The sequence below is a fragment of the Neovison vison genome, chromosome 3, assembly GCF_020171115.1.
Source record: "Neovison vison isolate M4711 chromosome 3, ASM_NN_V1, whole genome shotgun sequence".
NCBI classification, from domain to species: domain Eukaryota; kingdom Metazoa; phylum Chordata; class Mammalia; order Carnivora; family Mustelidae; genus Neogale; species Neogale vison.
Window position 1 is genome coordinate 15266393 of NC_058093.1, and position 26447 is coordinate 15292839.

A 26447-nucleotide genomic window follows, 5' to 3' on the forward strand; every position below is an offset into this window, starting at 1 on the left:
ATTGCAAAAATTTACATCAAGATGATGTCGGCTTGGTGGCAGTGAAGGTGGTGAGAAGTGATCAAATTCTGGATATACTCAGAAGGTAAAGGCAACAGAATCTGCTGCCGGACGGGAAGGCCGGAAGAGCCAGTAACTAAGATGGAGAAGACTTTGGAGGAGTTAGTTTGGGAGAAACCAGGGCTCTGGTTTTAGACCAGTTCAATTTGAGCTTCCTATTAGACATCCAAATAGATACTGATTAGAGATAGGATGTATGAACCTGGAGTTCAGGGGAGAGGCACTGGCAAAAGATACCTGTATTTCTTTGACTCTAATATGACTTAATGCTGGTACTTTCTTGATCTTTATCAGGAACTGTCAGAAGAAAACTTCACACAGAATTGCCACTTTGCTAACAGTGACAGATGCCACCTATTTCTAAAACATGGTCTCTCAACTTTGGCACAATTTTGGGTCAGATAATTCTTTGTTGTGGTGGCTATCCTGTACATTGTAGGGTTTTAGCAGTACCCTTAGCCTCTACCCACTAGATGTCAGTAGCATCCTTTTATCAGTGACAACCAAGAATGTTTTCAGATACTGCTGAATGTCCCCTGGGGGCCAAAATAGTTCCCAGTTTGGAACCATTGTTTTAGGGGCATTAAAATGTGGGGAAAAGGTGTGTCTTAGATAAATGAAATAGGGTATTAACATGTGGGAGTTGTCAGTACTTAAGCTCACAAGAAGAGTGGATATAGACAGAAAAGGAGTCAGGGCTGTACCTTGGGGCACACCAAAGTCAAGAGACTGCAGACAGGAAAAGATTACGTTAGATACGTCAGGCCCAAGGAAAGCTGAATGTTAAGGCAACACTAGAGAAAAGCAGAAGGGCACCTCAATAGAAGTGGTGGTGGGAATAAAAACAGAAGGACTGGTTGAAAGCATGCTTAAGCAAGCAGTTCACTCACAGATTGCTTCCTTTACTCGCAGACCAACAGGGGTCTCAGGTTCAGACTGAGAGTCACTCACAGGACCCAAAAGGCCATAGCTTGGCACCAAGTTCGCTTAGTTCTACAGAAACATAAAGCATGCTAGCATGAGACATGGTATCTTTAAAAAGAACCTATACAGGCCACCAGAGTCCTTTTCTGGGCCCACCATTCTAAGGCACAAAAATCATGGTGGTATGTACAGAAACCACCCTGGCTTTGGGAAACTTCATACTCCACAGGAAGCAGCAGTATATTTTAACAGCCAATGAGTGCAGGTTCTAGGAACCTTCAAGGGATGTATTTAGGTTCACTTACAAAACTGATAAATTTCACACCAGGATACAAAGGTCTGTGTCTTTTCATAGGCTTCTTTTAAGTTCACTCACAGTCTTTCTGGTCCATATGCACTCACCAATCAGGAGTCAGTTTATAGTGTACAATATTACCTGGAAACTGTCTATATTAGTCAAGTTTATAGTAAAAAAAAAAAAAAATGCCAGGAGAAGGAAAACACCCAAGATCATTTTCCATGAAGAAAATGGGTTAGGACTTGCTAATAATCTTTTCTACTTAAAGCAGTGATTCTCAGGAGACTTTTGCCATATGGGGAACACGTAGCAATGTCTAGAGACATTTCTAGTTGTCACAACTGAAGGAGGTGTGTACACTACTGGCAACTAGTGGACAAGAGAGATGCCAATGATGCTTCCAATGTCTTACAAGGCACAAGACAGCTCCCACAACAAAGAATTATCTAGCCCAAAATGTTAGTAGTCAATGTTGAGAAATCCTGACCTAAAAGGATTAGATGGAAGTTCACATACTGAACACTGAGGACCACCTTACACTGCAATTCTTCTTTCCCCAATGGACTGCGAAAGCACTGAACAGCTGACATATGCCCTCTATGCAGGAGGATGGAGGAATCGTATTCTCTGGAGAAGCTCACACACCTGAGGGAAAAGACCTAGGAAAGATACTAGAGCAAAGACTATGAAAGAGAGCAAAGAATTTTAAGATGATATTAACAGAACACTAATATTGTTTTGAACTAAGAGACTTAATCAAGTGGGGAAAGTTTGGAGTCGAAACAGTGATAAGCATACCAAAAACCTATACATTTTAAAATCTCAATACAATTATTAATTCCAGGTAAGTAAAATGTAATGTCGCAGAAAGGAAATATAATAAAAGCATATAGTTTAGCACCAAACTGCATGCATGTACATAGTCATGATGATATAAAAACTGAATAGTAAACCAACCAAAATAAATTGGGAGACCAGGGGAGCATAAGGGGAGAAGGGAGAGGAACTGTCTAAAGAAGAGGTGTCTAAACCCTAATCTTCCAGAGTGGGAAGTCAGTAGATGACACACACAACCGAAAAATATCAAGAAATACCAGTATAAATACAGTTCAATGACACAGAGTTAAAAACCCTGAGAATCAGCTAAGAGTAGGAAGTTCTGACCTCTGAGAGGATATGGCATGTGTGTGCACATGTAGAGCAAAGTTTTCTGTAACAAGTCTCACAGAACTATTTTGACTCTTTAAACTCCACACATGCAAAAGTAATTAAAATATTCCTTAGAGATTATATTCGAGTGTAGGGACAACTGGATACATGGGTTTGGGATCTAGTAAGCCTCAACTGGTTTTCTTGATTTGAAGAACAGACCAGATCCATAAAAAAGTACACTAAAGCAAGCTTCAGATTTGCTAACCCACTTTTCTACTCATCCAAACAAGACAAAAGAATAGGACGGATAGAGAAGATTTCACCTCCTTTCCTGCTTTATTCCTGGTTTACTCACCGAACTTTATTTTAAACATTATAACACTGGTATCTTTGTCCACGAATACCACTAGGTCACAACTGAAGAGTTTACTGGGAGAGGACACCTGACCTCATGCGTCTTGACCCAACTCAAAATAATCTGATTAGAAAGAAGGAATATCAACATACAAAACAAAGAATAACCAAGAAAGCACGCCCTTAAAAAAACATTGCTCATATCCCAACAAGTAAATCTGAAAGACCTAAATGACACATACTACATAGCTGGTGTTAAATATAATCCTTAGGTATCATATGAGAGAAAAAAATTTTTAAGTTCTCTACAGAATATATACCACTTAGATGACCTTCATATTAAATAAGTGAAAATTTATTTTTTAGATTGATATACTTTTTCTTCACAAGCAGTTAAACTCATATTTAGCTCCAAACCACCATGATTCATGCTTCTTTTATGTTTCACAGTGCCCAGAATAAACTGAGTACATTAATGGCTACAGAGTTACTAACTGATGGAAATTAATCTAATGAAATTAAATCCATGGGGGGTAAAAATTAATAATGTTGAGTAATAGGTGTAAATTTTAAATTTCTCTGTAATTCTTTAAACTGTGTTTTACAAGATTTTACCTTAGTATTGATCTGTCTATATTAGTCAAGTTTTATTGTAAACATAAACTGAACAGAAGAAGGCTGGCTTTATTTTACCCACATTGATCTTCTTTCTTGCTGCTACCCTGTAACAATATTGCCTTCTTCTTGACAAAAATATTTGATAAAGAATCTACCTACACCAAACTCAGCTTTTGCTCAAGTTATTTTAACACAAATTCATTTCCTTGCCCTCACCCCATCACATCCAGAAGAACTCTGTCCTTTAAAAACCTGTTCACATAATATATTATCACTTTTGATAACCTGAACCACCGTATGAGGATTAGACCACGTACTATTAGACCCATTTTACTTATAAGAAATTGATGTTTGCAGAGGCTGAATCACTCATTTAAAGTCTGGTGGGTAGTGAGTGGCAAAGGGAACACCTGGAACCCAGTTTTCTGATTCCAAGCCCAGTGGCTTTTTCCACTACAGTACCCTGAATCTGATAATAAAATACAATCCTGGAGGATTATAGCGGTGGTAGGCATTTTTTTCTCAAGTTGTTGTTTTATAATAAATGTACACTAAACAGGAGTTACTATTATAGCAATTACAACAGCTTTGCAAAATGTTATCCACATTTCAAGTTTTTAATCATATGAAACAACTGATATTAATTCAAGGGCTTCAAAGAGCCTAAGAATAAAATGAAGAAACTCTCTTAATCATTGACATTGCTGTATCTGGTAATGTATTCCTTCTGCAGTGACTTTAAAACTTAGTTCAGAAGGATCCTGACAAATTTTCAATGTAGAAAAAAATTAGTTAATTAAAAATACCATTCCTTCCTTTTTAAAGTACTAAAATAGCAGGAAAAAACGTTTCCTCTACCTACCTCGGTAATTGGCTGCCCCTGATGTGTCAAATTCAGCTCTTGAGGGCGTGTTACTTTATCAATATCCAAAGAGTCCATGCTGGAGGTCGCGGAGGTGATGCTGGAGCGAGAAGAGTTGCTAATAGAGCGCACTTCGGCGTCGCTCACTGTGCCTGCCGACGCTGTTCTTCTGTGCTGGTTAGTTACTGAGGGCTTAGTATCTTCAAGTACAGACTGCTGAGCAGCCTCATCCATGCTCAAGGAAGCCTGTTCTAACTGTGCAGTGATGTCATCCAGGGAGTAGTTGGCATGTGATGGTTTCGTTATCCTGTTAGATGAAGAAGACAATCCTTTCAAAGTGCCATGTTTTGGTGTATGTCGGCTAGCAGGTAGTTTCTGAGTGGCTTTTGTTTCTGTGATTTGACGCTTACTATTTCCTGCACCAATACTGCTGAGCTCCTGCTCTATGGAGCAAAGATCGGCCATCAGGGCATCCAGATCCACAGTTTCTCCCTGATTCAGAGCTTCTGCAATGAACAATACGTACATGATGTTTCCAGAATACAATGAATCAGAATTCATACATTCTCTTATAAATCTGTCAATCTGTCAATGAATGCAAGCGAAGAAGCAAGAAAATTTATCTTACTGTGCCTAAAGCCTATCGAATACACTATTTCTAAGAGGTTTTTTGTTTTAAATTCAACAGAGAAATTTTTATAAGCAAATAGTCCATCTTTTAAGATTTGTAGTAATCAATGGAGGATAACATTATGAGTTGAAAGATTAAAAATAATGCAAAGATCATATACTGTCCTATGGGGTTTTAGCCACATCCCCCACGCAACTTTTTATCATAGGCTTTCTGTTGTTAATATGATCAGTGCCCTAGTAGAGCTGTTAACACTTAAAGAGCTGGGAGCCTAGAGAGAAAAATGTAAAGCCTAAAAAAATTACAGATTTTTATGTCAATTCCAAATATTAGAAAGTTAATTGGGCAGAATACATTAAATAAAGGCCAGAAGGGCCGATTTAACTTACTAACAAGTAATTTCACTGGACTTTATTCCAATGAAAATACAACAGTGAAAGTAAGTTTGTCACGGGGTACCAGTTGAGTATGTACTTTGTCGGTTATTAGTAACTAGAAAACTATGTCAGTTATGTTCCAGTTTGTTTTTTCTGTGATCATTTGAACTAGTAAAAAATGCACAAACCTAGAAATATTAAGAACTTACTCAAGTTATGCATGTTGTTTTTATATTGAGCTACTTGGAACTGTAGCCGCGTTGCTTCTGCATTATATAATTTAGTATACTATTTTATATTTTATTTCCAGTTACATCTTACCATTCAAGTTGTATATGGAGAATCGATAAGAAAAATTGGCCATATTTGTTTCCTGACGAAGAGGAGATCTTTTTACTGGTTCCATGGGCTTATCAGAATCCAAACTCTAAAGAAAGTTTAATAAGTCATATTATTTTCAGGTTTCAATTATATAAAGAGAAATAAAGCTTGTTATTTGATTAGGTGAACTGTCATATAATAGTTAATAAAATTAAAGTTTAGATTCTAGTTTTAAAGACAAGTATAATTGTTTTTCATGTTATTTTGGTTATAGTTGCTTCAATTTTGACAAATGCTTACTTAAGCCATTTAAGACCATCCCAGTTTGGAGGGAACATCTTTCCAAACACATCAAGTGTAGCGACTGAGCTCATTTTACATAAATTCACTTTAAGCTAAATATATGAATATAGGCATGGTAAGGTACAAAATAGAAAGGAAAATGCAGAGAATTCTTTTTTTTTTTAAGATTTTATTTATTTATTTGACAGACAGAGATCACAAGTAGAGAGGCAGGCAGAGAGAGAGGAGGAAGCAGGCTCCCCGCTGAGCAGAGAGCCCGATGTGGGGCTTGATCCCAGGACCCCAGGATCATGACCTGAGCTGAAGGCAGAGGCTTTAACCCACTGAGCCACCCAGGCACCACAATGCAGAGAATTCTGTTATCTTTTTCCTCAAGGGGATTTGATTTTGATCAGTCTCATTCTCGGCATGAAGCACCCTGAAGATAAGGCACAATTCTGAATTTAAAATGAGTGAGGTCCAAGATCAGTTTTTCCTTTGTATTTATGTATTTATTTTTATTAAAAAATTTTTTCATCTTAATTCTAGTTAACCCACACTACTATATCAGTTTCGGGTGTACAATACAGTGACTCCACAATTCTATATGTTACTTAGTGCTCATTATACCATTCTCCCTCCCCTCCATTAACCATCAATTTGTTTTCTATAGTTTGGAGTCAGTTTTTTGGTGGTTTGTTTGTTTTTGGCTTTCTTTAATGATTACTTGGATCCCCTTCTCTCTTTCTCTCTCTCTCTCTTTTTTTTTTTTTAAGATTTTACTTATTTATTTGACAAAGAGAAGAGAGAGAACACAATTAGGGGAGCTGCAGGCAGAGGGAGAGGGAGCCTGATGTGGAGCCTGATCCGAGGACCCTGGGATCATGACCTGAGCTGAAGGCAGATGCTGAATCAACTGAGCCACCCAGGTATCCCAGATCTTTTTCTCTTTATTCTTTGCCTATCTGTTACTGGTTTTTGATTTGTGTATTAGGTTTGTATATAACATCTGCATATAATAGTCTGTAATAAGTTGATGCTCACTAAGTGTAAACCCTAAGTTTATACTTTATATCCTTTTATTTTGTGAGTCCCTTGACTGATTTTTAGAAATATACTTATTTTACTGCTTTTGTGCTTCCTACTTTCCTTATTCCTATTTATGGTTTTCCACTCAAAGGGTCCCCATTAGTATTTCTCATAGATCTGCTTCATGGTCATGAATTCCTTTAAATTTTGTTTGTCTGGGCAACTCTCTTATTCTGAACAACAGACTTGCTGGATAGAATATTCTTGGTTGTGCGTTTTTTTCCTTTCAGCACTTTGTACATATCATGCTATTCCCTTCTGGCCTACCAAGTTTCCACTGAAAAATCAGCTGAGAGACTTATGGGGTTCCCCTTGTTTGCAACTCTTTTCTCTTGCTGCTTTTAAAATTGTCTTTATCACTGCTTTCGGCCATTTTAAGTACTATGTATCTTGGTGTGGAGCTCCCTGGATCGATTTTGTTGGGGGCTTTTTGTGCCTCTGGAACTAGATTCTTGTTTCCTTCCCCGGATTTGAGAAGCTTTTCAGCTATTATTTCTTCAAGTAAGTTTTCTGCCCCTTTCTCGCTCGTCTTCTGGGATCCCTAAAATGCAAATGTTATTACACTTGATGGTGTCACTGAGTTCCCAAAATCTATTTTCATTTTTTATTATTTTTTTTCTCTCTTCTATTCAGCTTGATTGATTTCCATTATTCTGTCCTCCACGTCACTGATCTGTTGTACTACTTCTAGTTCTACTATTTATTCCATCTACTGTATCTTAAATTTCAGTTATTGGATTCTTCATCTCTGGTTGGTTTTTATTTTTTTCTATCTCTTTGTTGAGGGTCTCACTGAGATCCTCCATTCTCTTCTCAAGTCCAGTGAGTATCTCTATGACCATTACTTTAAATTGTCTATTGGGCATATTATTTACCTCTGTTTTATTTAGCTCTCTTGCTGTGACTGTATCCAGTTCCAACCCCATTGATTTTTAAAGTTTCAGGTATTGAGTCTCACTGATTGTAAGAAGATAAGGAAAATTTGGTCCGGCTAGTTTTCAAAGCCAAATGTTAGGGGGATACATCTTCCCCATGCAGGCTCCCTTGTCTGAGTCTGTTCCTCTCTCCTCTGTATGCCCAGGATGCCCTTCCCTCGTGTCTTTCCCTTCTTCCTTCTCTACATTTAGCTGTGGAAAGTTTGTTCTTCCAGTCTTTAGCTCATTCTCTGGGTCATTACACTGAGGTGGGGGCTATCTAGTTGTATTCATAAGATACAATGTGAGTTAAGAATCTTCCTATTCTCCCGTCTTCCCTGGAAGTCCAAAGACCCAAGATCTTAACAGAGAGTGGCTACACCTTCAGACAATGATGGAATATCCTCATTCTTCTCAAGCTCTATTAAGATGAGGACAAACTGTAACCCAGCTATGATACTGCCTATGGTAAGTCTAGAATTATACTATACTTCAGGATAGAGTATCTTGGTTAAGTTATCTCGCCACTTTTTTAAATGACACTTTTCCTCTTCCTCTCTATAATAAAGAATATAAGCTGCTTATAACAGAGAAATTCAGGAAAAAGTTCAGTAGTTAGTGTATATTTAAATAAATTTGCAAGTATTAAGAACAGCCTTTTAAAACTTTAACTTCTATTTATCATTATCAAATAGATTTCAAATAAAAAGGAATGCTAGACAGTCTGTAGAATCATGGAATTAAATTATATTTGTGCCTTCTTTATTCATTTGTCTCAAGATAAAAGGAATCCATTCAGTGTCCAACCAGTTTTCAAAGCTATCATATGAAGAGGATCCATAATCATTCACTGCCTTATTTCAATGTTTCACAAAATAGGAAATTCTTGAACCTCAAACCCTGTTCTTCTGCTGCAATTTAAGTCCCAATGCTTCTCCCAGTAGAAATGAAAAATAATAGGTAGGTTTAATATTTTCTGTTAAATAACTTGAATATAATTGAGGACATACTAAGATTCAGTCCATTTACCAGTTCAAATAAACATACTTGTTATAATTACCTGCTGTGCCCACAGTGCTGGGAGAACAAAAGAAATACTCCTTGACACCAAGAAATGGTAACCTCGTAGGTGGTTTTTAAACTTTGTGTGTGTGTGGGGGTGGGGTAGAGAGTGTGGGGCAAGTATCATGAGAATTTGGTAAAAGCTCTGACCTTTCTTCCAAGAAAATGCAAACACACAAAAACTTTAGAAACGAGTTTAAAAGATTCATTAACCACTTAAAACATAAACTTGATATAATATAAAGCTGAAAATTCCATTAACAAGGTATGTGTGATATGAGTGGGTGCAGATGACACTCTGTAGTAAATAAAAATAATGAAACAAACTTTATTAGCCACTAATAAAGTACATAAAACATTTTTTGGAAACATCTCAAGTGTAAAAAGCAACTTGTTAGCAGTGAGCCACCATTACCCAGTGATTAATATGTTTTGTTTCTGAAGACAGATTTATACAATTAAAAAACAAAAACAAAAACAAAATAAAAATAGTCACAGTATTAGTTTATAAGCCAACTTTTTTGGTGAGTGGCTCTTCACATTATATGGCAAGGAATTTAAAATGCTGGGAAGAATAAAAGTACCAAACCAGCAGAAAAGCCATCTGCAGTGAAATAGCATAGAGCTACGATTCTACCTTTTTTAAAAACAAGATCCAGTAAAACAAGATAAAAAAGCTTTGCCATGGTTTTAAAATGCAGCTAGAAACGAAATTTTGTCAGTATTCTAGAATTATAGAATAGAAAATACTTGTATGTGAGGCTATTACTTACATCATAAAATGTAAAATGTAGTAAATATTCACATATATTAAGTTATGAAATAAGAGTTGCTAAAATTTAGACTTTTAGATTTTGGGTTTTAAACCTTTTTAACCAGCAATCTCAGCTTACCAAACAGATTTTAAATAATCCCTCCAGAGGAACAGAACCTCTGTTTTAAGTTTGTTTTGCTTTTTTGTTTTGAGACTCCTTTAAATAACCATATAATACTTTGTGTTCTAGAGTTAACATTTATTTACTTGTTAAAGGTTTGGACATTTTCCCTTTAGCAGTATTTAAAAATGGAACCTATATCCATATCCCTATGTCTACACAGTAAATTTTTAGCACACAGTGACAGCATGAAATCCGCAAAAAATTTTTCTTTTCTTTTTTTTTTTTTAAAGATTTTATTTTATTTATTTGAGAGAGAGAGACAGTGAGAGAGAAGAGCGAGGAGAAGGTCAGAGAGCGAAGCAGACTCCCCATGGAGCTGGGAGCCTGATGTGGGACTCGATCCCGGGACTCCAGGATCACGCCCTGAGCCGAAGGCAGTCGTCCAACCAACTGCGCCACCCAGGCGTCCCTGCAAACAATTTTTCAAGCACTATTTCTAACCTGAGTGAGTTTGTCCAGCTCCCCTAGCCAGGCTCCAAACATTTTGTCCAGGTCCTGATCTTCCTTATCACTGTCTTCTTCAGCTCCATGGTCAATTTCTTCATCTGATAGCTGATCCATCTGAAATACAGACATTTAGGTAGAATGAAGTTTAAGAGGTTAAACTTGAAAAATTATGCAGCACATGCTCTGATATAAATTGTAACTCTCTCGAGTCAAATCTTCCAAACCAGAGATTATATTATACAAGGAAATTAGAAGTCATTAATGGAGACAGGGTTGACAAGAGAGTAGGAATGAGTAACTATGTCTCAAATTTTTAGGCAATTGTGAAGAAAAGATTGTATCAGATTACGACCCGAATCACAAGTAACATTAATTTTAAAATTGCAGAGCCCTCTCAATAACCAGAGGATATTATAGTAGTACGGTTTCCTCCACTAACAGATTCTGTAACACCCCCAAAACCACAGAGAAATAATTTTAAGACTTCAATCCAGCACATTATTATCTCACTTATTTTGCAACAATCTATTTAATACAAGTTAGTATGTATCTTGCAAAACCTCAGTTCGAGAATCACTTTAGAGAAAAAACAAATTGTTAATCTAGTTTAGTCTGTTGAATTAGTTCCTCCTCTCATAGCATTCTTTCTACCTTACTTTCTCATCAGTTCTGACGAAATCCAAGGAACCAGAACTAAAATTTCCTGTATGTAATTACTCTTCAAGTATAAGTCTTAAAAAGAAGAGATAATTTTCTCTCTTCTCATTAATTATGTGATATCTGACATGGAATCTGCATATTATTTTGTGAAGGGAAGAAAAGATTACACAAAACAAAGTAGGATCAATGACTGACCAGATACTTAAAGTTCTTAAAGATTAATATAAAATATTTCAATATTAAAGGCGCTGAGAACCTTTTTTTAAATTCCAATATAGTTAACTTACAGTATTATATTAGTTTCAGATATACAATGTCGTGATTCAACCATTCCATACATTACTCAGTGCTCATCACAAGGGCCTTCCTCAATTCCCATCACTTACTTCACCCATCCCTTCACCAACCACCCCTCTGGTAACTATCCCCTCTGGTAACTATCAGTTTGTTCTCTATAGCTCAGAATCTGTTTCTTGGTTTCTCTCTCTCTCTCTCTGAGAAATCTTTAGTAAAGCCTCCATTTGCTTAAACCAAGATATTCCAAATTAATTTGACCACAAATCCTTTCCCTTCAACTTGGAATAATATCTATTATCTTTCCTAGGGATACAATGAATACTATCATTCTACATTCCATTCTTGACTCACATTTCTGAAATATAAATTTTGTTCCAGTGGATCTAGGCACTATTTGAAATACTACCTGCCTATTTGTTTAAAGAATTCGTCTGAGATTAAAGAGATCCTTAATCTCAAATAAGAATTCGTACACATATTACAACTCAAAGCAACAATCAACAGAAGTAATTGTGATCCTTAAAATGTGGTTATGAGCTAAGTGAGGAATTTAATTATCTAATGGGATGTCATGAAGCTAAATATTAAACCTTATTTTACTATATAAAATTCTGCAGAAAGGGTCAAACAGTGTCACAAAATCAATCTGAACTGGATGGCTCGGTCAGTCAAATTGGCTCAGGTCATGATCCCAGGGCCCTCTACCTGCCACTCCCCCTGCTTGTGCTCTCTTTCCTTCTCTTTCTCTCTGACAAATGAATAAAATCTTAAAAAAAAAAAAATCAAACTGAACTTAGTTCTAAAGATATGGAAAATCAGATCATATACCATTTAATCACAGAAATAATTTTCTTAAGCTTAATACTACAAAGGAACACAGCTTCTATCTCTAATGTAAACTGGTAATTCTCCTTTCTTAATTTCACTACTCAAAGCATTTATAAATCAGGGAATTCTCTTGACAAATGGAAAATATATCCACCAATTCCCCAAATCACAATTTGACTCAAAGAGATTTGGTTTTTATAATTCATTTGTGTTGTACTAGTTCTAGAATTTTTTTTTAATTTTATTTATTTATTTGACAGAGAGAGATCACAAGTAGGCAGAGAGGCAGGCGGAGAGAGGAAGGGAAGCAGGCTCCCTGCTGAGCAGAGCCCGATGCGGGGCTCGATCCCAGGACCCTGGGATCATGACCTGAGCTGAAGGCAGAGGCTTTAACCCACTAAGCCACCCAGGCGCCCCTAGTTCTAGAATTCTTATTCATTAATGAACTATTTACAGAACTATCTCAATAGAAACCTGATACCATTATTTCATTGTTCTACCCACGAAATATAAAATGTTAGTACAAAGACAAACCTCATCTGACTAGGTAACTTAATTACTCATATAATAGTTGCTAGTTTGAGAACATTTAAGAGTAGAAATATCCAGTCTTCATAGTGAAGGCCAAGAAGCAGCAGAACTGGAAATTTTAAGTCAACTTCCTCTTCTTCCCTAATCTTTAAAACTAAACATACTGGAATAACCCAGAAGATAAAATAATTCTAGGAGGAATTCTGCTTTGAGACAATGATACTTATGCCTGCACTTCCATTCTGAGCACACATTATAAATGTCCGTAAGAGGCCATACTGCAAAGAATGAAATAGGAATATGATTTTCATATAGTTTTGCAGAGCATATGCAAAATAGTTCAAAATGAATGTATTTTGAATTATTACGGTGCTAAATGAACTTCAGAGTCCACATCAAAGACTGGTGTGTTTTTTGAGTTTTTTTTTTCCTATTATTCAAACCCAGTAATTATTTGGATTTTTAAGTATTTCCTTAGATATTTTCATTAATAGTTTTATTTTATCTAGACTACTGCACATCAAAGTAGATGAAAATATGGCTAGGGAGTAATAATACAGAATCATAAAATAAATAGAAATTCTGAAAAAATTCAAAATATTAAATATTAAAATATCAAAATAATATTATTTTGACTAAAACAATAAAATTTGACTTTTACTATTTATGTAACTTTTGCCAACTTTTTCCATTCTTGAATTTGTCACCATGTCGGTTATTTTATAAAAATTAAGACACTTATTCAGAGACTTTTCCAATAAAAATTTAGGTCCTACAACATTTCTTACCAGAATAGCAGTCTCCCTTCTCTAGAAGCTATAGTTGATCCTTATTTAAATGACATAACTTCTGATTACTACACACACCAAATGAGAGCATCCCCAAAAGTTTTCTTACATACTGTATACTATTAAAATCAGCAAAACTGGTACAGAAATTTATCCTCTATTACATATTGATACCTGCCTCCAATTAGATGACAATTCTAAATCTGAAATGCCCTGACTAGAAATGACAACAGCAGAAACTGCAAATAAAATAATAAAATAGTCAACTGTCCCTCCAAAGGGAAAGAAAAAATTAAGGAAAAGAAAACAGAACTTATCTTATTTTGAAAATAATTTGGATTTAAAAGAATAGCTTCTAATGTGATGCTTTTCCATAATGATGTTGAAATGGGCCCAAAGAAACCATAATACATACTAGACCAAATATTATTAAATTATCCTATGACTATTAGATTAGGTACTTGGTGATGGGGGGGGATATAGTAAAGTTTCACTTTAATTCCCTTCTCTATTACATCTGAGGGAAACTATGTCCTGAAAGAATGAATATACCCTAACACAAATGAAAAGATTTATTTCCCAAAGGGCGCACTTAATGAATACAGAATAAAATCCACAGTCAGTGGCAGATCAAGAACACCCTGGATGGTCCTGGCCTTCAGGGACCTCTCTGATCTTTCATCCCACTCTCCCTTCCAGCCACTGTCCTGCCTGCTGTTCCTTCGACCAGCCTGGGGGTTGAGAGGATGTGAATTCTGTTTTGAAGATAGACTGAGAGATGCCAGTAAATATCTAACGGAAAAAAAATGAGGAAGGGTTATTAGGACTCAGGTAATGAAAAGGGTTAGTTAACCTGATTATTTCAAAATCCTATGTTTATTACAGAATAATCACAGATTGCAGGGAATATTTTCCCAAAGTAATTTACATTTATTTTTTTCATAAAGTAAAGACAAATAATGGTCAAATGATCCACCACTGTTTATATGCCGACTGGTTTCATTTCACACATAACAGTTAATAATTGTGCTTCAATTATTATAGGTTAAAGGTTACGTATGACAAACTCCACTACATGTAACAAAACTATCCATTTAGTATGCCTTAGTATAAAACAATATTATTTCCACTATATTTCCTATGAAGCTAATTATTCAGCATATTTTCCCTATTAGCCTTCCTCCTGGGAGATATTTTGGTTTACTACTCAGTTTCCTCACTGTGAGATAGAATGGTGATCTTTATAAAGAAGGCTGGGCTTAGAGTAAGGCTTAATAATTTGAATAAATATATTCCAGGTAGGGGAAATTATAAAGAGCAAAGGAGAAAGTCTGTGTTTGTAAACTGTCATGAGATTGGCTCACATAAGAGAAGAGGAAAAATAGAGCTTTCAAAAGTCAAGGACTAAGGCCATATAGAGAACCTTGAGAGCCAAGTCTATTCTTTCCTCCAGGAGGCAACCATATTCTTAAACACAGAAGTGAAGGGGTAGGGAGGGAAATAGTATTTTAGTCAGAGGACACAATGCCTGTGTAAGAGTTATTAGAGAAGGGAAAGGCCACAGAAGGCTACTGTAAATATTATGCAGAGATAATTATAGAAATGCAAACTGAAGTCCTCAGGAAATACAATTTACACAAGCCAAATAGACAATGGCAAGAAAAATACACGGTATTGAATGAGGGTGCCTTATTTATTACTGAACTCTTTTTGTCTTAACAATTCAGAAATAATTATTTTGTAAAAATAAATATACTTAAAGCTACATGAAAACTCTGAGAATGCAGGAGGAGTGCAAAGTTGCTACTAGAGCATTTCTCTGGGTCTAATATGCTCAATATTCCAAAGAAGCAAGAGAAGACTTGATACTTGCTGTACATCTATTGTATACCAGATGCTGGGGGAATAGAATTGGACATGATAACCTCTGTCTTGGTCATGATCCCAGGATCCTGGGATTGAGTCCCCCATCAGGCTCCTTGCTCAGTGGGGAGCCCACTTCTCCCCCGGCTTGTGCACTCTCTGACCAAAAAAAAAAAAAAAAAAAAAAAAAAAAAAAATCTTAAAAAAATGAATATATAATCTATTAGAGGACAGACAAGGGAACAATGATAAAAGTGTTAAGTGCAATGACAGAGGTATGTTATATGACTATAGTTTAACAGTTTAAGGACAGAAGAAAGGGATGATGCTTCAGTTCAGACCTGAAGAATGAATGTGCAAAAGCAGAGAAGAAGGAAGGGTGTTTTAGGCGGAGGGACCAGTCAGTATGTGGGAGGGTATAAAGCTGTGACAAAGTAAGACATGTTGAGAACTCTGACTTAATATTTCTTTCTTTTTTTTTTTTTAAGATTTTATTTATTTATTTGACAGACAGAGATCACAAGTAGGCAGAGAGGCAGGCAGAGAGAGAGAGGAGGAAGCAGGCTCCCTGCTGAGCAGAGAGCCCAATGTGGGGCTCAATCCCCAGACCCTGGGATCATGACCTAAACCGAAGGCAGAGGCTTTAGCCCACTGAGCCATCCAGGGGCCCCTCTGACTTAACATTTCTATTTTTTTTTTGACTTTTTTTTTTTTAATTTTTTTTTTGACTTAACATTTCTAATGCAAAAGATGTATGGTATAGACCCAAGGGAGAATGGGGGCTGGAGAGGAATTAGGGTCAAAACTATAAGCCATATGAAATAGAGTCTGGCCTAATGCTGTATGGCAAAGTATTTCCAATTGGGTCTGCTGATGACCTACATCAAAATTATCTGGGGTGGGGTGCCTGGGGGGCTCCGTGGGTTAAGCTGCTGCCTTCAGCTCAGGTCATGATCTCAGGGTCCTGGGATCAAGTCCGCATCAGGTGCTCTGCTCAGCAGGGAGCCTGCTTCCCTCTCTCTCTTTCTCTGCCTATTGATCTCTGTCAAATAAATAAATAAAATCTTAAAAAAAAATTATCTGGGGTGCTTCTTATAAAATCAGTTTTAAAAAGGCCTGTCTAAGATCTACCAAATACTAATTTCTAGGATCCTGGGACATTTTTAACAAGTTACCCCAGGTATTCCTTATGCCTACTGAAGTCTGACAACTGCTGCAGTGTATTGTGTTCTAATTAATAAGAGAACTTGCAAGACAAAATTAATGCAGGTTCATATAACCACAACTTGGTTAAAGGCAAAGTAAGACACGTACACCCAAAGCCCATTAAGAAATTGGGCAGTGACAAGATCCCTTTATTAACATGCCCTCATTACTACAGTTTCATGATTCTTCTGAGAATTATTCATTTAGTTATGATTTTTAGTTCTTTATGCCCAGTTACATTTCAGTAATTCTATCACAAAAACAGCTTTTGGAAAACCTCCTAAGCTGCTCTACTCTGATAAATAATTCCAAAGAAAAACGGGCACTAGAGAAGGGAGGCTATGAAGACTTCCAGGTTCACGGAGTGCCCCCCAACTGTGCAAGATACAACTCTTGCAAAATAAAGGAGGAAGGAAACCTAAATCAGACAAAAGAAACAGTAAGAAAAAAAACTCTGTTAAAATTAGTAAGGCACAAAGAGAGGAAGAAGACTCATCAAAAGGAGGAGGGAGGAAGTCAGAGCAGAGAAGGAAAAGGAGAGAAATAGGACACAATATAATATAAAATGAAGTGAGAACTGTGGGGGTTGGGGGGCCATTAGCTGCTCATCTGACTAGGGCACGAGAGAGGCATGCTTGATTTACTTTTCTCTTGACCTACAACTCTTCAACACAGAACACAGTTCTGCTGTGAACTAAATGGCATCGTTTTTAAACTGCCCAAATGGAAACTGGGAATTGAATGAACCAACTGAATTTCCACGAGTTCCTCACAGGATCAAGATATTAAGTGTGTTGTATGTATAGCAACATTTTTCTCAGGTTTTATCTTTTAATTTTGGATGGTCTTTCTTTCTCTTTTTTAAAGATACTGCTAAAAGTTTTATTTTTTAAGTTATCAAATGTGTAAACTCTTTTCTGGGAGAAGTCTTGCACTGTTTTGGTCAGTAAATTCTTCTCAACCAAGAAATCTGATAAATGTTTATGCAAATTTTTAGTTTTATTTTATTATTCATTCTTTTCTGTAGTTATTACATTTAACATAGGTAGCTTAGTTTGGCATTACAGAACCTTAAACTGATTTTTCCCAAAATTTAATTCTTTTGAATTTATATATTATTTTCTATATATACAGTAGGTTCTTTTTCTGAGGATCCTTTTCCATTGTGTACCTACTTTTCAGTAAACATTACTTTGTATTTTATCAATTTATAGAGCAGATAAGTTAAAATGTCAAAAGTTGCTTTTTGTAAATTGATCACTGAAGTTTTCTCCGTTTAGGTTAATGGTCCTCCACTGAAATGGCCCAAGTTTGACTCAGAGTCTAACACTTCCAATACTTTGCCTACAAAAAGCATTATGCCAGGTACTGTGCAGGACACAATGGTGGCAAAAAACACACCCTATGACTTCAAAGAACATTAATCCTAACTGTGGCAGAGATGGTAAACATTGAAGCATCTTGATTAAAAAAGTCTCTAAGAACAAAGTTCCTTCTGTAGGTCTGTGCATGAAGCAACTTATAGGAAACTATGGTCTCTGAAGGGTTGAAAGGGGACGGAGAAGGAAGAAATGTACTTGTCATTCCAAGGCTTCACAGGAGCAATCTGAGTAAACTGGCCACCAGGAAACTTGCATGGCCTAGTCTTCTGGGAGTGAACCGACATCTGGAACTAAGTTTCGACATAGAACGAAACCTCCCTAATAAACAAGAAAGGTGTACTGTTTGTGGGTTGGCCATCCTTCCTCAACAAGAGGGAAGAGAAAAATTGGGGAAGTGATTCTCACCCCTTACAATAAATCTTTTATTTGCATTTCTGTTTCTGACAACCCAAGATGTAACTGACACATCCTCTTCATTATCATATACCTTAATTCTAAGGTAACTAAAGATTACATAAAGAAGCATTAAAAAAAAAAAACCCAAGAACTGTTTTTAATAGTTGACAAAAGTTATTATGTCTAAAGAAAGCGATAAATCAAATCAAAGCTGATTTGTTAATTTAATGTTTTATTTAACAAGCACGTAAATGCACCCCGGCAAAGGAATTCCCTTCACAGAATAATGAACCATATTTGTTTCTTAATTTACATTGGATTTTTCATAATAGTGGATATCTATTACCTATTAAATCCCAAACAGGAACTCAACCGAAGTGAAAAAAACCAATCTAAGTTCAATGATTTACAAAGAAACTCCTAACATTCTTAATAAATAAGAAGTTCTAATGATCAATCTTAAAATTACTAGTTATACAGTATACCATAAACCATAATCTGAAATCCGAGAACTAAAATAAATAAATAAATAAACCAATAAACAAACAAAAAAATAATAAGTGTAATATTCTTTTGTTATATTCCACCTTTCCAAGTTCAAGAACTGTGAGAGAATAAATTTCTGTTGTTTTAAACCACCCAGTGTGTGGTAAGTTGTTATAGTAGTCCTAGGAAACACACAGTCACTACAAGTTACCTATAGAAATGGGGCTTCCATGACTGCTTCCAGAGATACTGATGTTGCTTATTCTGCTCCACACTTTCCTGCTATAGGACCTTTCCTGCTATACTACCTACAAACCAGTTATCTTTGGAGATAGCTGATATTGTACGTGCACTTTCCAGCTTCAACTGGAGGGAGAGTGCTAGACAGTAGTAGCCTGTGGCTTAGGAGCCATTTGGACTATATTTTGTAGATTATTTATTTATTTATTTGACAGAGATCACAAGTAGGCAGAGAGGCAGGCAGATGTGGGGAGGGGAAGCAGGCTTCCTGCTGAGCAGAGAGCCCAATACGGGGCTCAATCCCAGGACGCTGGGATCAGGACCTGAGCGGAAGGCAGAGGCTTTAATCCACTGAGCAACCCAGGTGCCCAGGACTACATTGTGAATCACCATTATGAACTCAAGGTTTCAAAGAGACAGAGGAAATACAGAAGGGGTAGGAATAAAGATAGATATACATTTAAGTGTGTTTGTAGTTAGGTCCACTCAAAGGGCCTAGTAGTGATGACATTCCAGTAGCAATGACATTCCAATTACCATACCTAGCACCCAGTTTTCAGTTTCTAAATACATATTTTACCCAAAAAGTAACTAAGAACCTTGGAGTAATGATTCAAGGGTTGGGGCTGGCGAAAAGTAAGATGAGATCCTAGAATATCTTCTTGTGCCAGAAAGTGCTCAATAAAGATGGGGACCTGTCAAAAGGATACAGAAACCAGCCGGAAGGGGATACACAGAACCCAATATGGGACAATTTAGGCATCAAAAATCAATTATGACAGGAAGAAACAATAACCTGTTGAATAAAATAAGAATCCACGAACCCATACTGATATAAATAAGTACATGGAAAAAGAAAGCTCTTCCTCACAGAATGCCAATAAAATGATGCAGATGAACTGACAGAAGATCACCATATGCGACCATTGTAATAACTGATTCGGGTAGGAATCATTGATAGATGCTAAATCATGGGTGAAAATCTGAGAAGACTATTTACATATCGTTAAAATATCTCCCCACAAATTACTGGGTGACACTGCCTTAATCAAGTGATAAAATTCAACATCACGGGGCACCTGGGTGGCTCAGTGGGTTAAGCCGCTGCCTTCGGCTCAGGTCATGATCTCAGGGTCCTGGGATCGAGTCCCGCGTTGGGCTCTCTGCTCAGCAGGGGGCCTGCTTCCCTCTCTCTCTCTCTCTCTGCCTGCCTCTCCACCTACTTGTGATTTCTCTCTGTCAAATAAATAAATTTAAAAAAATCTTAAAAAAAAAATTCAACATCACTAACATTGGGGCAAACATCATATATTTTTTGAGAAATAATGCAGAGAAGATACATTATCATTTTGCGGTATTTTTTTTTTTTTAAGATTTTATTTACTTATTTATTTGAGAGAGAGAGTGAAAAAGAGAGAGCACAAGCAGGGGGAGCAGCAGAGGGAGAGGGAGAAGCAGGCTCTCCACTGAGCAGGGAGCCCAACGCTGGGATCCCAGGACCCTGGGATCATGACCTGAGCCAAAGGCAGATGCTTAATGACTGAGCCACCCAGGTGCCACTTTTTTGTGGTATTCCTGACAATATGCATTACCTGAATCAAATCACAAGACATTTTACAAAATAATTGGCCTATGGTTAAAAAACATGAAGGCCAAAAACACAAAGGCTGAGGATGTGTTCTAATTTAAAGGAAACCTAAATGGGGCGCCTGGGTGGCTCAGTGGTTGGGCATCTGCCTTCAGCTCGGGTCATGATCCCGGAGTCCTGGGGTCGGGCCCCATATCGGGTTTCCTGCTCAGTGGAAGCCTGCTTCTGCTTCTCTTGCTACCCCGACTTGTGTTCCATCTCTGGCTGTGTCTCCCTCTGTGTCATATGGATAGGTAAAATCTTAAAAAAAAAAAAAAAGTTAAAAAGAAAAGAAAGGAAACCTAAAGAGACCTGACAACTCAATGCAATGCTTGATCCTGGACTGGATCCTGGACCCAAAGAAAATATGTAAACATATAAATATAGCTATAAAGGACATTACTGGGATAACTGCCAATATCTGACTATGGGCTGCAGATTAGATCACAGTATTTGTATTGATGTTACATTTCCTGATTTTGATAATACTACTGTAGTCATGTAAGACAGTATCTTTGCCCTTAGGAAACACGTACTGAACAATTTAGTCATAAAGGGGCACAATGTCTACAATTCATTTTCAAATGGCTCAGAAAAAAATGTATGTGTGTATTTGAGTGTGTGTAAATACATAAAAAGGGAGAGAGGAATAATAACTAGGCAAAAAGTAAATAATAAGTGAATCTAGGTAAAGGGAATATGGGAGTTGTTTGCACTCTTACAAATTTCTTAAGTTCCAAACTGCATCAAAATAAATTCAGAAAGAGAGGGAGGGTGGGAGGGGAGATAAAGAAAGTGTGTCTCAGAAAATTGTAGTTTAATTAGGAAAACACAGTATATCAACTAATGGATCACTTAAAATTCAGAAATAAAGGGAAAAAAAAACATATAGGTCGAAAAACATTTTTACCAAATAAAATAATGCAGGTAAGGTCCCTGAAGAACAACTACATATTTCTCCAACACGTGATTTTTATTATTGTATGCATGTATTACCATTCCTAAATTGCATTTGCTTGGTTTACTCAGTTAATGCCTTTGGTTTATTTTTGGTCATCATAAAATTAGCTTTAATGCAAATAAAAGGTTATCACTTTTGAAAAATAATTACTCATCAGATAATTCTTTCACAGAGGCAAAGACAATCATTTCTAACCTTCAGATAAGAAAAACAAGTAACCGAGTTTAAAAAAAATTGGTTAACGTCACAGCAGGTCAGGAAGAAATCAGAATTCATTCTAAATCAAAGACTCATACACTTGACTCATGAACAACACAGGTTGAACTGAGTGGGTCCATTTTTATACATATTTTTAAGATAAATACAGTACAGTATTATAAATGTATTTTTTCTTCCTTATGATTTTCTTAGTAACATTTTCTCTTCTCTAGCTTATCTTATTGTAAGAATATAGTATATAAATGTACAGAATATATGTTAATCAACTGTTTACATTGGTGAAAAGGCTTCTAGTCAACAGTGGGCCATTAGTTATGTTCTGGGGGACTCAAAAGTTATACTCGGACTTTTCACTGCATGGCGCTGGCACCCCTAGTCCTTGCATTATTCAAAGGTCAACTGTATTTAATCAAATAAGAAGGCTTGAGCTAAATAAAGACTTTAATAATTTTGTTATTAAATATGAGAACAAATGGAGTAAAACACGTGCACCTCGCATTATTCATTAGCATATTCCCCAACCTCTTGCCCACCATTCAGATGGCACGTGCTCAACATCCCCTTATCCAACAAAACTGAAATGTCTGCTTTGTTTCTTCTATCTCATAAACCTATACATTCTAGGAAAGATACTCTTAACACATTGCTGATAGAAGATACATTCAGTATAGTCCCTCATACAATCAACCAATCCATCTAAATAAAAGTCACATCACTAAACTGTAATTATCACACAGCAATTCATCAGTGCCAGCACCAGGAGGCTCAACTGTTTTTCTGTGCCTTTGCTCTCTTTCTTATTTTGATGACTACTACTATCTTGGTTCAGATCTATACTGTAATGTCCTTAGATTATTCTAGCAAGTTCCTAACTTACCTCTCTTTTTGTAATCCATCACTGTCAAACTAATCTTCCTTAAAAACTTTTTTTCATGCCACGACTCTGCTCAAACACCCACAAGGGTTTCCCCATGACATTCTGAATTAAGTACAAACTCTACACCAAATATTTCACACCCTCTCTGACATGGCCTCAACCTAAATTTTCAACCTTATTTTCTACCCTTCAAACAACCTAAACTACTCAGTATTCTTAAAACAAACAAACAAACAAACAAACAAAAAAACCCTATGCTTTCTTAACTTGGTCTTTGTTCATGTTTTCAACCTGACTGGAACATCTCAACCTGTCAAAAGAATGAGAGAATACATTTCTCTCGATCCCTAAAATCCCACTAAAATGACAGTACACAATTATAAGAGGGAATAAACTCAAAGGCAATGAAGGCTAGAGATGGCAAAAGCATCCGAAGATCAGAGATTCTGGCAAATTTCTGGAAGACAGGGACAGGTAAAAACAGGGAGATGAACCAGAGCAGAAGCCATCAAAGCAAGCATTTTCACTCAATATTTATTCAGCAAATATACATTAAGCACATACTATGTGCCAAACACTGTTCTGGAAACACTGTAACAAAGGTGATCAACTAGGGACCTGCCAACAATAAACTTAGATTCTAGTCAAGGTAGAGAAATAGTAAATAAAAACAAACAAACAAATAAGACCCATGACATGTGTGGTGGTAATTAAATTAGGGTTGTATGAAAAGTGACAGAGTAGTTGTTTTAGACTGGATGTACAGAGAAGGCCTCTTTAAGTAGTGATATTTAAACTGAGATATGAGTTACAAGAAGGAATCAGATATGTACAGATCAGAGAGAATAACATCCCAAGTAGAAGGTACAAGTCTAGTGTGTCAGGGAACAGAGTCTGATAGGAAGAGAGGGCCAGGTCATTCAAGGATTTGTAAACCAAGAAATAGAGTTTGGTTTTTATTCTGCCCTCTCGAGGGCAAGGAGAAGTCATGCCTCAATAAAGACTGCCGCAGAAGTGGGGAGCATTCTTGGAGTTAGAACATAGAATGGGCAAAGGAATAGAAGTAAAAAAAAGAATGCAGAACAAGAGCCAGTATTCCCCACACTGGCACTCCTAGGGAAATTCTGGCATTTGCTTCAGGGTTAATGAAAATAGAAAAAAACCAATTCTTGGGACGCCTGGGTGGCTCAGTTGGTTAAGCAGCTGCCTTCGGCTCAGGTCATGATCCCAGCGTCCTGGGATCGAGTCCCACATTGGGCTCCTTGCTCAGCAGGGAGCCTGCTTCTTTTCCCTCTGCCTCTGCCTGCCATTCTGTCTGCCTGTGCTTGCTCTCTCCCTCTCTCAGTCTCTCTGATAAATAAATAAAATCTTTAAAAAAAAAAAAAAAAGAAAAAAACCAATTCTTTTGCATAAACTTTAATGCTTTCAGGGATCAGGTGACCAATACAAATCCAGCAGTAGCCAGATGTAAAACAATAGGTAGTGATAGGGCCTGAAAACTAGAGAGCATAACATCAGCTAAAAACACTCCAAGTTTTAAAAAGTTTATTCTAGAATTAGAAAGTGAAGTTGTACAACCTTGTAAATAAGTTTTAAAAAAACTTAGTTATATATGTGTATTCTATCTTAATTAAGAAAATATAACTAAGAAAGTTTAAGCATATCTGCTAAACAAAAGTTAGATGCTACTTCCTCCAAGAGGCCCATGAACTTTGTACCTCTCTAAGGCACTTACAGCAAATCAGCTTTATATTATATGGTTGTTATTTGTGTACTTGCCTTATCACCCTCCACACCCAACTAGGTTGCAGAATCAGGAGAGAGACCATATGGTTTTCATTTGTCACCCCAGAGCAACTACCAAAGAGACATATTCTTTCTTCACCTGAATATCTTTTTTTTTTTCTGCTAAACACTTCTAAGATGAGCCTGAACTTAAGATGGTATCTTAATTTCAGAGAACTCAAAGCTAAAAAAAAAAAAAAAAAAAAAAAAGTGCACCTCTTTTAAAAAAAAAGAGACGGATGGACAAATTTATCCAATTCTCAATAAATACTAATTTCAAAGAACCAACACATTTAAAATAAATTTCTCTATCAACAGAGGAATGGTTTTTTAAAAATATCATAGAAATTTCTACAATGTACTTCGGTTTGGGCAGAATTTTTGATAATATTTCTGTAAGACTACCTGTTTCTAGGGACAGGATTTGATTCAACAACTATGTTAATAATATGATTCTCCTAGAAAATAACAAGTAATAGTAAGGGTTCCTGTACAGAATAGAAAAAACTTAACTCTAATTTTAAACAAAGAATCTAATTAAAATCAAAGTATAAGGAAATTTATCAATATGTTTATCACATTGTATCTCTTCTTTCAACTTTCTTCACCTCCCTTTCTCTCCCTTCCAAGGCTTCATTCCAAAATGCTGTACTGCAACCTGCTTCATTATCTCCATTTCTTTAGGTTCTTCTCTTCTCATATCCGTGAAAGAAGCTACTCTCAATTCCTAAGTTTCAACACAATTGCTAAAACAGACTTAGAATTAGCCAGAACTCTGAATTCACACAATTGCTAAAACAGATTTTCAGAATTAGCCAGAACTCTAAATAGAAGCTCAAGGTTAGGGAGAAATCACTTTACTAGTATATCCCACATACAGTTGTAGTTCTTCCTCCATCGTTGTCTATCAGTATTTTATTCTTGCAGGAGTCAGAAATCCAACCAGAGATGGCTCATTATTTCTGTCATTAACCAGCCACAAACAGAAATGGATAATATTTAATGGCCAAGAATTGCTTTGGGTGAAAAGATAGGGTGAATATTTACTAAAATTTTCAGAATGACTTTGTAGGGTGTCTAAACAACAATGCTAAAACATCCTCTTTTGTTTGTATTAATGTTTGTATTAAAACATCCAGTTTTAATACAAACTGGTTAACAAGAAAACTCAAGTTGGGGTGCCTGGGTGGCTCAGTTGGTTGAGCCTGCCTCTTGATCTCAGCTCAGGTCTTAATCTCAGGGTTGTGAGTTCAAGTCCTGCGTCGGGCTCCATGCTGGGCGCGGAGCCTACTTAAGAAAAAGAAGAAAAAAAAAACTCAAGTAAATAAATCTTTTTTTTTTAATGCCCTGTATTTGAATTAGGAAAGATAGAACCTTCGTTATCTTATACCACTGAAAGGATTCATTTAAAGACAGTCTGCAAGATCTTCCTAGCCCAAGACATCTAGGACTAAATAAGGAGTCAGGAGAGTTTGGAAATTCTTATTCTACCATTAAATAACTACAACTTCAGGCTAAATCATTTAAATCCTTAGTTCTCATTTTCTTAATATGCAAAAGAAAAGATGGACTAGCCAAAGGTCTCTCCCTATCTCTTCCAACCCATTTTTGTCTGAAGTTCTATTTCTTAATTACTGACTTCAGTCTAAATAAACTTAGGGAATTCAGTGACTCCTTCAAGCACAGTAACATTCACATTATAGGGATCTCAGAAGAAGAGAAAAAGGGGACAGAAAACTTATTTGAAGAAATATTAGCTGAAAACTTCCCAAATCTGGAAAAAGAAACAGATATCCAGATCCAGGAAGCACAAGATTCCCCCCAAAATTCAACCCAAGAAAGTCCACACCAAGACCCCTAGTAATTAAAATAGCAAAAAGTAGTGATAAAGAATTTTAAAAGCAGCAAGAGAAAAGCAGACAGTTACATACAGGGCGAAACCCCATAAGGCCACCAGCTGATTTTTTTCAGC

At 36.5% G+C, this 26447-nt stretch overlaps 1 protein-coding gene across 1 annotated transcript in view; it reads right to left on the reverse strand.

The window, feature by feature from the left end:
* The window catches only part of RAPH1 (Ras association (RalGDS/AF-6) and pleckstrin homology domains 1), a 95693-nt gene that overhangs the window by 49299 nt on the left and 19947 nt on the right, over positions 1–26447 (reverse strand). Inside the window, 3 exon segments of the mRNA XM_044241392.1 lie at positions 4269–4774; positions 5598–5703; positions 10324–10443. Coding sequence (XP_044097327.1) covers positions 4269–4774; positions 5598–5703; positions 10324–10443 — 732 coding nt within the window.